The sequence below is a fragment of the Toxotes jaculatrix genome, chromosome 9 (assembly GCF_017976425.1).
Source record: "Toxotes jaculatrix isolate fToxJac2 chromosome 9, fToxJac2.pri, whole genome shotgun sequence".
In the NCBI taxonomy this organism is placed as follows: Eukaryota; Metazoa; Chordata; class Actinopteri; family Toxotidae; genus Toxotes; species Toxotes jaculatrix.
The window spans coordinates 25,099,160-25,113,994 of NC_054402.1; the positions used below are offsets into that span (position 1 = coordinate 25,099,160).

General features: G+C 42.4%; 1 protein-coding gene across 9 annotated transcripts in view; it reads left to right on the forward strand.

Moving 5' to 3' along the window:
* Positions 1 to 14,835, forward strand: part of myo18ab (myosin XVIIIAb) — a 120,719-nt gene that overhangs the window by 62,087 nt on the left and 43,797 nt on the right. For all 9 annotated transcript variants that reach the window (XM_041045632.1, XM_041045628.1, XM_041045626.1 and 6 more), the window contains 4 exons: positions 4,972 to 5,100; positions 11,320 to 11,463; positions 11,604 to 11,693; positions 12,000 to 12,119. In XM_041045632.1, coding sequence (XP_040901566.1) covers positions 4,972 to 5,100; positions 11,320 to 11,463; positions 11,604 to 11,693; positions 12,000 to 12,119 — 483 coding nt within the window. The remainder of the gene's footprint in view (positions 1 to 4,971; positions 5,101 to 11,319; positions 11,464 to 11,603; positions 11,694 to 11,999; positions 12,120 to 14,835) is intronic.

A 14,835-nucleotide genomic window follows, 5' to 3' on the forward strand; every position in this document is an offset into this window, starting at 1 on the left:
ACATTTTCTGTTGGTGTTTGCAGACGCAACACTTCCTCTACATTATTAATTCATGTCGTTCACTCTGTTTCTCTGACTTTCACCGTTCAGCAGGATTAATGTTTTATTCCAATCATGTCTACTCTGCCATCTTTACATTTGATGTTAAGATACAGCACTTCATATCAAATCAGACCCTCTGCAATGGGAAGCCTGTCCTGACAAGACCGTCTTTGACAGCGGCGTCTTTTGTGTCGCCATCAAGGAACGTCTTGTCTTCAAGTCCCAGCGTCTTTTCTCTCAGTGACACCCTCAATTACATAGATAATTAGAAAGCCTTTTCCATTCTTCTCACCCACCTTTCCAGCGAAAAAGGTGTGGTAGGTATCAAGAAATCAATGCTGTTTTGTTCCTACGCGGTGACAACTCGTCACACTTCCATTCTCACCTTCAGCAGTCCTGCTGTGTTTTGTTTGTAGTCTGTCTCGTTTTTTTTTTTTGTGCAGGGGCTGATCTTTGTGGCTCTCTGCGTCTGCGACCCTTGCCAAGCAGCAGTCAGACACTGCCAAACGCCGGCTCTTTGAGATTAAAAAAAAACAAAAAAAAAAACAGCTCATCACAAGGAAAAAGACAGGCTGATGGTTTTGTTAATTAGATCTGTGAATGTCTGTGGAATAAAGAACAGAGATCGCCTTTAACTCTCATTAAGAGAAGTTTCTTGGCAGATATAGCAGGGAGTTTAACCTTGCTTTAGTGTTGGTGCGTGTCACCTTTTACTCAGCACGCTGGTTTTCCCAAGTTCAGATAAAGTTTCAAGTCAGAACTTTTCTGTTTTCTCTGGTGTTTTACTTATGTTACTAATGCATCGTCTCTCACGTTACATTATTTTACTGGTAGACAAGATACACACAGGTCCAGCCAACCCACATGGGAAGGCACAGTGTCACCAACCCACACACTGGGCCACTTACTCTATTTATATTCTCTAATTACACTGTGTACATCGCACTGTGTGAGAATCATTTTGAATAAATGAGCTACATCAAAGTGGAGAATTACATATAATTACTACCTGCTGAGTGGGGCTGGGTGACAGGAAATATATACCATGTTATTTAACAGAATTTTTCAAAAAGTTGGCAATCTCAATAGCAGTGAGGTACATCATCTTAAAGTGGTGAAACAACAATTCACATCACACAATTAAAGCTGTTTCCAACCATTTCCAACCGTCAGCCCAGTTCCTAAAACAACACACAGCGGGGTCGGTTGAGTTAACCAAACACGCAACTTGTTATTCTATAAATATCCAAAGTCAGATAGAAAGACAGGAGCTTTCCTTCAGATGAAACTTGGAAGTATTAGCAAAGAAAGGCACAGCTTAACAGCCGCAACTATCGCGCCCAGTTAACTCGGCGATCGGACAGGTGCGTAAAGGTAGTGTAGGCGGGATTTTAGCTTCTCTTTGTAGCTAAGTGCAACACCATGAATGCTTTAAAGAAGCAGCTGTCCGAACGTGTGCACCAAACTTCCCTTTTGTACAAGTCGCTGTCACAAGACTACAAAGATGCAAAAAAGACAGAGTTCTTGGAGAGAGATTGCGGAGGCGGGGTTAGATGCAGCCAGGAAGAGGCTGAGATGGCAGGCTTTTTACATTGTGTTCAAGCATAAGGATAGGTTTAACAGTGTGGCTTTCAGATGTGGTCAGATGACACGTTGTATGAACTAGTTCATTTAAAGTGCACTGAAACCTTAACTCTGTCCACAGGCTCGCAGCTCCAAACACCAGCAATTAAACCCGTCCCATGCTGTTTCCAGTGCTGCAATCTATGACCAAAAAAAAAAAAAAAAGCAAAGAGACACTGTGACAACACAAACGCTGTTCTATCCCTGTGTGAAGCAAACCTTACTGCAGAGCTCAGTCTCAGGGCATGAACACAGCTCCTCTATATTCAGCGTGGTTCATACTGTAGGTGTAGTAATGACCACAGAGGCTTTTTTGATGAAGCAGCAGTAACATCAGTGGAAAACATAGCACTGGGACTCCCAACCCTTTCTGTTATTGTTATGCCTTAGTTTAGTTGTAGGAATGATTATCAGCCAACATGAAAGCATCACCCCCAGAACATGAAACCACCTCTCACTGCCAGACTGTCCCTGTGTGTCGCTGCCAACCTGTATGTGGTTCTCTGCCTGATATCATTTAAACCATCCCTGCAGTGACAAATGGGTCTCCAAGGAGCACAGCACTTCATGCTAACCAGATGTGTTATCTCCACCCAGGCCAGTGTGACAACATCTGCCCGCGGCAGCGGAGGAGGATTTATTTCTGGTGGTTAAATCAGTCAGAGGGAATGAAGAAAGGATATTTGTGTACCATTTATAACTTAGTCCCCTGGGGTTCCTGTAATCATTACACAGTATATACAGCATTGGTCTTAGTGTCATTACTAGGCCAGGTTATCATTTTAAAAACTCTCAGAGGAGTATAAATGTGGATCTAGTGACTGTAGAAGGACTGCTGGACTCCCTGACCTTCCCAGCCGAGACACAGAGAGTCCGACAGCAGCTGCTCATGGCTGGTTAGTTCTGACTACAGCACCACAGGTATACAGGTCACGTTCCACATTTACACTGAGCTGTGGTCAGTTAGTGAGCCCTGTGTCCCCTCACCTCCATCCTCACTGTTCACTATGCTAAGGCCACGCCACCTACAGTCGTTTGCCGTTCCTCTGCTGCAGTTTTTTAAATTTCACTGGAAAGGAGCGTCCTAACAGAATTTGCGGACCATCTCCACAGGACATAACAGGACCTTGATTTTAACTTAGTAGTTAGAGCTGAACTGATTCCAACTCACGCTGTGTAAGAGGTAGGGTTCAAAACCATTTACACCTACTGGCAATTCATAGTCTCCAATTAACCTGACCTTTATATCTTAGGACTGTGGAGGAAACCACAGCATGAAGAGGAAACCCACACAGGCACAGGCAGAACATGCAAACTCCAGGCAGAGAGGCCGTAGAATGTCTCACTGTGAGGCAGCAGTGCCAACCACTATATGACCAGACTGACCCCCATTTGATTGGCAGTATATGCATTAGAAATACCAGTTCTTTGGGAGGACTGATGGTAGGTCTGGGTCATAAGATGTTTGCAGTGTGGATAAATATTTACAGCATGTTACTACACTGTCACAAGGTCTTCATGACATCCAAACAACAATCTTTACTCCTGGCCATGTTCCAAACCACGCTTTCTGCTTTGCTCAGCCAATTTTGAAAATTACAGTCGCAGTAAGGAGCAGTCACATCCTCTGAAGGACAAAGCATCACACAAACTCTGCTTAATGAATCTACTTCCATAAAGAGCTGCCGGCTAATTTAGGGCCGAGGGAACAGAGCATCAGTCCCCCAGACACAAATTATGTAGAAGGAGTTAGAGGCGTTATGATGTAGGTTTTTACAGGAGGCCCAGTGTCAGCCCGTCGTCACTCTTTACAGTCAGAAAGGAAATTGTGCTCTCACTGGCATCCAGGAAACAGTACTGCTGCTTAAATCATCAGCAAATGAGATGAAAGACACCAGAATCATTTTGGACAGGACTAAGATGATCAGGCTGTGAGACATCATTGAGACACCTGCTGTGGACAGGGGAGAAGTTAACCAGTAAAGTAAGCACTGAGCAAACTGTAAAGAGAAAGAACACATAGCAAAAATGCAAATGTGCATTTGAAGAATTTTTTTTTTTCCATTTTGTAGTTAGCATATTTACAGGCATTGATCAATAATCTCCTGCCAGCGTGAACAGGACTGCAGTTTTTCAGTTGCTGGTTCTCTGAAAAATCACAAACTCTGTGTGATGAATCATTTCTGCTTTAATTCATGGAGAGGACACAGCCGTGTTATTTGTTGTTCTCTGAGAAAGATCTCCACAATATCTGCTTTTATAAGCTCAGTGTAGAAGGAAAAAAAAACACGCTGGCAAAGTTTCAGTTTAGCTGAAAACGTACACTCCAGCCGTCATTCATTAACCCTGGCTTTAATTTGCTTTCTGTGACACCAATTCAAATGTGAACAATGCAGTTATCTGCAGTGTTGATCTCATTGGACAGGAGCAGTTCAGCAGAGCAGACTAGTGCTGAGAGCATCGGAGGGTTAAGCAGACATGAGAGGCAAACAGAAAAACATCAAAACACCCACACCCACTGTTTTTCATGTAAACCTGTATCGCACGTGACGCACAACAGCTTCAGAAGAGCAGCAATTTTATCCCATTCTCTTCCTGGATTGACTCGTCCCTCGTTGACTACACCTTCTGTCTGCTTAATGTGTTTAGTGTTAGCTCCGGGTGTTAGTTTACCCGTATCAAGTGGTCCATGTGTGTTACACTGTACAGTTGTATTCAGTAGTAAGAAAACATACTGAAAATAAATACTGGGTTTGGTTTGATTTCCTTATCTGACTCAAACATCCCTTGTTTTGACTTAACAACAAAACATATTAATAAGAGTCTTCCAACAAAGCTGTTGCATTCGTTAACTCTGATATTTGGGCACAGGTCCATGCTGATTTGATCTGTGTGCCAAAGAGGACGATCTCCAGTCCATGCTGCACGTATTTGTGCAGTTAGTTTAGTGAACAGGATTTTAAATGTTCCAAAAGCTCTCTCACTGTAGATGCTGACTGTTTCAGAAGGTTATACTCTGCATATTCTTCAAACATGATCACATCAACATGGAGCTTTGGAGATGTCTTCAAATATTCATCCTTATAATCTATAGGATTTCAGGAGGGTTAAAATCCCAACAGGATTTACAATCACTGTGTCAAGATGTGAATGCAAAGTTCGAAGTCTTTGTTCAAACGAATGAAAAGTGGGAGCTGAACAGACAAAAGTTTTGCAGCTGTATGAGGCCACACCGTGTGCCTCTACCTTCAAGAAAAGGATTATGGGTCACTTTGTCTTAACTCTCCCTCTCCCCCCCCCCTGCAGGTGTTCTTCAGAGCGGGGACACTGTCCAAGCTGGAGGAGCAGCGGGACGTTAAGACCAGGAGGAACATCTCTCTGTTCCAGGCTGCCTGCAGGGGATACCTGGCCAGACAGGCCTTCAAGAAGAGGAAGGTAAGACTGGTGCACATAGTGGCATAGGATCAGTTCAGCACATCTGAAGGGTGTTGGGGTTTTCTTCTGTCTCTGGACATTATTGTAACCTTTTACTTTTACCAGTTTCAAACATTAGAACCACCTGTTATGTAGTGGCAATTGTAATAAATACACATCAGAGTTACCAGGAGCACAAAATAGACCTTAGTAAAAAAAAAACTTGGGCTTTGTATCTATTTTTAGGGAGTTTTGTAAACTTACAGTGTTGAGAGGTAAGACAGCACTGCAGCTGTTGCAGTGTTTGGATTTGAAGTTATTAATCACCTGTTATCTATCTGTGGCCTTAGGAAGAGACCTGAGAAATCTTAAGAGAGCTCAGAGCTGGCAGCAGTAAAATGATTTCCTCGGAGATGAACTTAAGCTGCTTCTTTTATTTCCTTGCGGCTTCTTCTCATTTTACATTACTTGAACAGAAGTAAATCAGAATCCTGCAGCAAACATCCATTGGAAAAATGAGACTTCTATCAAATGTTAATGTTCTTCCTTTTTATTTTGTGATCTTAAAAAAAAAATCAAACAGTAGCATGTACAAAAGTTTGGGCGCCCACTCAGAACTTCATTAACTCATTAAACCTTACGTTGTTAGGACTTGTAAGGCAGGTCAAGAACTGTCAATACAAATTGTCAGCTAAGGGTTAACAAGCTGTTTTTTCCAGTTTCTTATACTAATGAAATCAAATGTAACAGTGCACTGACTTCTGAGGAAAGGCTCATTTTAATGTCTGCAGTGGTTACATTTACTTCCTTACACTTCAAACAAAATATGTAATTTGCACCTGCTTATTCAAGCAATCAGCCAATCATGTGCATGCGCAATGCATACAATCAAGGAGATGCAGGTCAGGACTTCGCTTAATGTTCATGTCAAACATGAGAATGGTGGATGTATACACTCACAGAGCACTTTATTAGGAACACCACACTAACACTGGGGAGTTCCTGCTTTTTTTTGGAAACTTTCCTCCGGAAACCTTCCTCTGAGGTTCTGCTCCATGTTGACATGATTCATCCCACCCCCTTTTGCACAGCCATCCAGACCAACCAGAAGGAGTCAGTAGAGCAAGGTCAGTCTGGCAGAGGGCCTGCCAGTCAGTGATCCTTGGTCTGCATCGTTGTGCGCGAGTGCTTTCTATTATTGCTCATGTCTTTTCAAAGACCATCGTGGCATTTCAGCTATATTTGGTGCTTCACAGTCAAAATGAAAAGCACGTCAAACACAAGGAAAGGCATTTACATTGTAGCCAAATGGGCTTTTTGGATGCATTACAAGTGTGTGTGCGTGTGTGTTCTTCCACCAGAATGAGCCTTAAAAGTGAAAAACATAGGTTCCGTGCACTAACTGCCTCGTAAAGATGCCAGTGGGGATCTGTTGACTTTCTGTGGGTGTGTTACTTCACAGAAGTTTTGATGTTCCCTGCGGAAGTTTCCTCATGTGAACACACAGTTCATTTGGTGCACAGTTTTTGTTTGTGCACTAAGTGTGTGTGTGCGTGTGTGTGTGCTTTGGGTCCCTGTCCTCCTCTCATTACCATTTCAGTTCATTCTTTCTTGCCGCACTGGGCTCAGGTCTGCCAACTAAAATTACTTTTCAAGGGCATTCAAGTTTCACTTCACTACTGTGTCTCCCCTGAAGGACTCAATTTGAGCCTCATCTCTCGGGGTAAATAGTAATCTCTTGTAATTAATGCCATTTGGAATTGGGTTCATTACGTTGTGACCACTGAAAACCACTAGTGAACGTTGGTTGAACAGAATGTTTAATCTATTAGATGCTTCTTTTGTTCACATGATTCCCCCTGGTGTTGCTGTGTGATAGTGGAGTGCCCCTCAGAGAATCCAAAATGCCTCTGTGCAAAGTGTTGAGTTTGCTGTCCTAGATCTAAGATGTACCAGATTTAGCTGCACATAACTGTAAGATGTGTGGAAAAGCCCTTTCTATTCACAGAAAGTTTTTTTTTTTTTTACTCATTTATCTGCAGTAGTATCCAGGGATGGACTGGGGCACAAGAGCAGCCCTGGAGTTTGACCTAGAGCAGCCCAACACATACACAGTACACAAATACTAAGCACTCCCTGGTTGTCATCATACCATAATGTTTTCTTTCAATAGAATGTGTATTGAAAGTAAGTTTAAGATAAGGAACAGGAGTTCAACAAAAACGTGTTCGACGACGTTGAACAGACATCTGTTCAGGCAGGACAGGTCAGAGAGATTATTGGGCTTCACTGAGAGATATAGCTGAGTATCATCTGCATAACAATGGAATCTGGTGTTATCTCTGGATATGATATGACCAAGAGAACATATATATAAGGAAAGGAGTAGTCCTAGAATTGCACCCTCCTAACCATCTGGTAACCACGAGCATGTGTGGTTTAATCCTGGAGCACACACTCCTCAGGGAATTGTTTCAATAAAGAAGTCAGTCAATAATAATTACAACCGCGATCTGATTTCAAGCTGCACATGGTGCAAGCATTTTTCACGCAACAGCAGGACACAGTCGAGGGAGGTGGTTACCTTGATGTAGAGTCTGATATGTGCAGCCTGTCTCCTGCAGCTTCTCATCTAACATCTCACTAGGTGCTCCTTCTGGTTCCATTACTCCCCGCAACATTAAAAACTGACCCGCTGATGAAAAATGTGAAGAAAATGACATTTCTGAGGGACGACCGTGATCGGTGCTAACCACTGTGACAGATAAATTGTGTTTCCTGGGCCGGCTTTTCAATAAAAGCCACTTAAGATTTTGCTGGCTGAGTGCTTTTATTGTGAAGCAGCAGCAGTATTAATTGTTGGGCTTGCATTGTGGCTCTGATACAGCTGTAGGAGAGTGCAGAATAAACTGTGAGCCTGATATCAGTGAGATTAGATATCAGCGTCTTGTGAAAAATCCCCTCATGGGTTTGATTGCAATTTGAATCCAGCGTTGGAATCAGGGGGACTCAGTCACTGACAATACAAACTGAGGTGAGAAGTACTCACGTGATATAAACACATGCTAGCACAGGCTAATGCAGAAAAAATGCTGACCAGAAATAGTATTAATGAATAATGAGAATGGAGCAGCACCTGCATTCATTAAAAGGAAATGTGTCCGACTGCATGTCATCATCTTTTTCATTTAACTAATGCTGTGAAATAGGAGTCAGGCAGGTAGATACAGGTTTATCTGTTTGCCAAAAAATGCCTCTAAGTAGTCCTTCTTATTCTGAAGTGTCCGGCCAAAACAGCTGCTGAAAATATATGTGCTCATTTCAAACTGACCATGTGCCAGATCAGGAGTTCGTCTCTAAAGTTGTTCTGTCCTCATAAATCCGTCCTCTTCGTGTTCTCACATTTGGACTTAAAGATGAAAACTTTAATTCGTTTTGTGCTGACTCATAGGTTTGTCGTTGATAAACATCCATATACTCCGAGAGGTAGATTTAAATTTGCGGAGGCCCTCTTTATATTGCCACGACACAAAATCAATTAGTTTGTTCCTCCATCTAGTCTGTTTGCCTGCTCTGGGGAACCACTCCCGTTTCCTTCCAAGTCCCCCCTCCCCCTTTCCTGCCTGGGGGAGCAGCTTTCAAAGCGCTCCGGGAAATAAATAAGAGGGGAAAGGAGAATGAGGGTGAAAAAAAAAAAAAAAAAAAGGAGAGAGGAAGAGAAGCTGGAGAAGGAGAGACTGTGCCTCACCATGCGGGAATAGACAAATAGAAGAGATCTGCTGGCTGCTTTGAGGCACTGCAGTCTCTCTATCTCTTTGTTCTGATGGGGAAGAGTTGGTGAGAGTGGAAGAGCCTGGGGGATTCCACTGCCAGTCAGTCAACAGTGACTCTAATTAAATGGTTCCCTAAAGTCAGAAACCAATACCCAGGTTACTACAGTGCATGTAAACAGTTTCTCCAGTTACCTGACTAACCTGGCTACGTGTGTAAGAATTCAACATTCCTTAGAGTTATTTGTCATTTTTCTTAGTCCTGGAGCGGTGATCTGCCTCAAGTCCAACGATATTCTAAACATAAGTCTAGGACAGAAACAAAGAAGAAAAAGACAAACATTTGTAGTGTTGTCTTTTTCTTCCCACCACACAGCTGCCGCACAGATCTCTTCCCTGCTCTCAGTCATCTCCGTGAGCTTCTAAACCAGTCACTGGTCTACATGGTCGAGTTGTCAGGAGTTTCCAACAGAAATCTGTTAACTGTGTCGTTCCTAATCACCTAACCTGGAAATGGAAACTTTTTCATTTACATAAAATTCTGGGCGTCAGATTTGCATAAGATGTTTTTTTTTTTCCCTGTCAAAGTGTCTCTGATGAGTAACATTTCTATGATCAGGATCTCCCAGTCATGCCAGCCTTTGCTGCAGAGAGCAATTTGTCGCAGTTGTGTGTAATGAATGGCTTTCCAGATTACCTGCAGTTAGGCAAGATTCCTCTTAATGCCCCTTCAGCAAGCTGCCAGTGTAACATTGATGGTTTAATTTGTGCTTGAAACATGAGCAGTCTGTCTGACAAACAGCCATCATTCAAACCACAAGTGCATGGATGCCAAAGTAAAGGAGACAAGTGATGAATCTTAGTAGAGGGCTGGGGAGCGCTGACCAATCCCTCCCTCTGATCCTGTTATTAGACACCTCCTGTCTTGGCTGGGAAAAGATTGATTTGGTTCTACAAGTGGCAACTGTGTTGGAGAGTCTTAATCAAAGTACTTTCAGGATTTTAATTTCAAGTAGACTTGAATTATTTGACATTTGCTCAACATGTCTTCAAAACATTTTCATTTTATTCACCTCTCAGATATTTGGATCAAGTGGAAATCTGCATATACAATGAGCCTGGCCTGCAGTACAGCATGTCAACAAAAAGTTCAACCTATTTACAAAATGCAAATGTAAACATCTGGTCAACAATAAATCCACTTACCTTATCAGAAAGTCAGGAACTGTACGTTTTGGCTTCAAGATAAAGGTCACACTATAAAACAAATAGTCCCCTCCGTCACACACAGACTCAACCAAGACATGGTGGTCTCAGAGGCTCGTTTCACTTGTCCTAATTTCTCTGTTGGTGGTGATTTAAAGACACCATTAAATTCACTCCAGCCTGCATCATCAGTGGTGACCTCCTGCTGCGCTAATGGGTGTAAATAACAAGTCCAACCAAATGATGTCATCACATCTTTGTCTACAGCCTGACCTTTGTAGGTCAGACTGTTCTCGCAATAACAGATAGCCCATTGGTTTACAGTAAAGATGAATCACTTACCACTGGATGTCCCATAAAAACCCTCTGTTATGAAATATATTGCTACAAAGAAGTAATCCAACAATTTCATTGACAGTTTTTTTTTTTTCTTTTAAGATGGTCATTGGTCATTTTTGCTAGGGGAGCGGGGGGAGAGGTAACAAAGGTCCTCAGCCAGACTCGAGCCTGGGGCTGTTGCAGTTGATGTAGTATCTGTCTTAATGTCCAGACTACTGTGAAGTCCCCATGTCATGGACCTTAGTACAGTAAACAAAACAAAAGCTAAGACGCAAAAATACTGAAAATGTTGGAAAACACTCTACTTTGTCCCAGCCCAGTGACCATGATTTTTGGTCTCCCACATTATGGTGATTTGATATGATGATGACACAGCTGTGGCTCGGTGTCTTATTGTCTTCTGCTCAGGCATAGCACCGCGCTGTCGTGGGGAGGAGGGAGTTTGAAACTCAGAGCTCTGAAGGGAAGAAAATTGATGGATAGTTGGAAGCGTGTGTCTCCGCCCTAAATGTGAGGGATGGATTAAGGAAGTCCTGAACTGTATCAAGCTTAAGAAAATCAGACACTCCTCCTAGGGCTCTCTAAAAACCTTTGTCACAATAATGGAAACTCTTAATCAACGTACCTGACACTTTTTTTTCCCTTTTCATTATTAATTCATTTCTCTCATTGACCTCGTTCTCATTCTCTCATTTGTGGCTCAGTTGTTGTGAACGTTAAATAAGATTCAAACATTCCCATTGGTGTGTGATACCACAGACACATCACCACATGGGGAAACCCCTCAGTGCCCTGATCGTCACAGTAGTAATGCAGTATCCTACTTTGAAAGCAACAAACACTCTTTGCAGCAGGGATTGCACCACACTGTATTCAGTCTTGTGTTCTTACTCTGTCTTTGTGTGTGTGTGTGTGTGTGTGACAGATCCAGGATTTGGCCATCCGCTGCATCCAGAAGAACATAAAGAAGAACCGTGGTGTCAAAGGCTGGCCGTGGTGGAAGCTCTTCACCACCGTCAGACCTCTGATAGAGGTGCAGCTCACCGAAGAGCAGATCCGCGGAAAGGACGTGCGTACACACACACACACTCACACACACACAAAATACTGGTGAATGATGTGGAGTTTTGAATTGTTACTGTTTGAGAGTCACAGGTAATGGACTGCATGCCTGTCTGACATTAACATCCTCTGTCTTTTCACACTCAGGAAGAGATCCAGCAGCTGAAGCAGAAGCTGGAGAAGGTGGAGAAAGAGAGGAATGAGCTGAGGCTCAACAGTGACCGCCTCGAGAGCCGGGTAAACACACAGATACACACAGACACACAACATGTACAGAGAAGGATCTGAGTCATGTCTGAGAATAAATGTTTTGAGAGTAAAGTCAGAAATATTTTAAATATTTTCTATAATAAGTGAGAAAGGGGATGAACTGACTGGACTATAGTTAAATACAACACCAAAATACATTGTACAGTGTTAGTATAATAAATCAGAGTGTAACAAATAAAAAAAAAAGACAAAGAATAAATAAGGTGAGATAAAATATCTAACTTAGAAAATAATAACTTCTCACCATGTGTGTGTCTGTGTGTGTTGCATCAGATCACAGAGCTGTCATCAGAGCTGGCTGATGAGCGCAACACCGGGGAGTCGGCCTCTCAGCTGCTGGAGACTGAAACTTCTGAGAGACTGCGTCTGGAGAGGGACATGAAGGACCTGCAGGTAGAGACACACACACACACACACACATACACACAAAGATACTGGTAAGATGAAACTATAGACTATAATCAACAAGTGACAACAAGAGTCATCCCCAACATTAAAAAAAGATTCTAAATCTTTTTTTCTTTTAATATTTACTAATTAAAATGATGAGTATTAGATTAATTTTAAAAGGCAGTGCTGTGTGTCCAACATTAAATACTCAGGACACAGTTAGACAAGAACGAATCCTTATCCGCTGAAGAGGAGCAAAGACAAATATCAAAGGTGTTGTATTGATGTATTTGTTTACGCTGTTTTCCAGGATGCTGTGGATTTTTGCCCAAATTGTAAACACTCTTAAATAGTTTGTATAAAATGATCACATGCTCTTCTCCTGTATGATCAGACACTTTCTGTGTCTCTGTGTCTCTGTCTTCTTCTGTCACTAATGAATTCATAGCTGTTTGTCCTCACAGAGTGCATATGGAAGTCTAATTAAGTTAAAGTTCATTATAACAGTAAACACTCGATCACCCACACAGTCGCATTACACGCACACCCATATTAACTAGTATACCCCTGTGGATCAGATTAAATGATCTTCTCCTCAGGTGTGTGTGCTTCTCAGCATCAGATTCTGCTTTGAGGCAGCAGGAGAGCACAGCATGGATGTGAAACCTCACTGTCTGAATTAGTTTTTGCCTCTAACACAACAAATCCTGGTTTCTAGGGTATGTGACCTTTAATATGTTCAATATTAGGGAGTACAAAATCACAAGGGTTTGATTTTTCCTGATGAGCTTTTAAAAAGATTACTTAAACCCATTACACTTGAAGTTACCAACACACGGTATGTCATTTCCACAGGAGTAGATTTTCCACCATTAAAATTCATAATTAATTAATTAATATTCTTCACAGAGGCAGACATATCATCTTTCATGTTAAACGGGCATTTTGAACCATTTTTACTACACCTTAATCACTCTGATTGGTAACTTATTGATAAATGAAAGTAGTTTTAATGAACTCATTTGTTTTGATTATTTTTTTAGGCCTAGATTTTAAATGAAGACCTCTAACACAGACTGCTGCTCAGACTGTGTTTGCTTCAGCTTAGCTTTAGAGTGTGTGTTTGAACAGAGGACTGTAGGTTTTGTCCCCCATCTTTTACAGTGTAGCGGCTCTATGGAGGGATCACTTCACAGCCATTATGGAAAAGAGGGATGATTTACAGCATTTACACCATTAACTGACTGTGCACGTGATATGAAAGAGTGGTACTAAGATTAGCTTGAAAAAAATCTGAGCCTGTCATTAAATGCACCCAGTACATAATCTACCAGAACACCAGATCAGCCACCTTTGCACTGACACCTGCAGCAGTGACACTTACCATGCTCTCATTCAAACATGGACACAGTCTGTCTCCAAGCTTCGCTCTGTTTTTCTGTTCCATCCACTGGCATTCTCTTCTCTTGCTCCCTCTGCCTCTCTCACATCTACACACACACACACACACACACACACACATATAGATACAAACACACACATTGTGATGGCTGTAATTTTGAAATCAAATTGTCAGGCCATTTCTCCACCACGGTCCTCCCCCTGCTCCCTCGATCCATTTAGTTTGCAATTTGACATTTTTGATATGATTTGTTTCTCTATAGGCGTCAGGATAGATTCTTCCAGTGACTGCTCGAATATAGCCATGGGGAGGGGCTGCCTACAAATGGCCCTGGCTTATAGAAATGTGGAATGCATTTTATTTTCTTCTTCTTCTGTGTGTGATTGAGAGAGAGGCACAAGGCTGCAATATGGGTATTCACCCCGAGAGAGAAGGCCTCACTCCATGTTGCACTGGGCCTGATGTGTGTAGACATGTGTGTTAGGCTGTACAGCAAGTTAGTGCGATGGGTCTCAAAATAAGGTCCAGGAACCGCCCTATTGAATTTTTACTCTATTAGACTAGTTGGGTAAGTGGTACTGACTGCTCCTATCAGAAAGGACAGTGACGTGTTACTCAGTAGACAGGAGCATTGACATAATTCCAGGTAGTTCTTTGCTGTGCAAGTATATGTAAAGATATGTGTGGACATGTTTGGATAAACATAATTGTAACTGGCTGACAGACATTAATGATTAATGATAGGGCAGCATGGGCCTGGCATTTTCTCAGCAACATGGCTTCTGCATCCTCTTGACCAGTAGACCAGTTATTGAAGTTAACTGTCACCCCTTGACTTGCTTGCTGGTTTGCTTCCACCAGCTCCTTCTAGGTTTTGAATCTGTTTCACAGTTTCTACTGTGGCTAGGCAGCAGAAGATGACTCACCTTAGTTCTGATTCTGACTCACTGGGAGTATTGGGTCAGGTTGCTTAGGCCAGTGGTAAGTTCCCTGTTTGAGGAATGGGGGGCCCCTTGTTCTTTTGGCTGTACTCCTGCTAATGTCCCACAGAGTCCAGCCGGGACGTGAGTTGTTGTCTCTTGGGTATGACCCTTGGGATGCTTATTCCATGGAGGTGGTGTAGCTCAGCCTCTCTGGCATCTCAAAGGGCTAAAGGTAAATCAGGGTCATCCCAGTTCATCCTTTTGGACCAGTTAGCACCATTGCAGGAGTGGTTCTGAGCTATTGATTGGCTTTGTGTAGAGTGGAAGCTGTTGTGTAACTGAACCAGTACAACTGTTCGGAGCAGCTTTCCTGGTAAGGCGTCAGGATAGATCC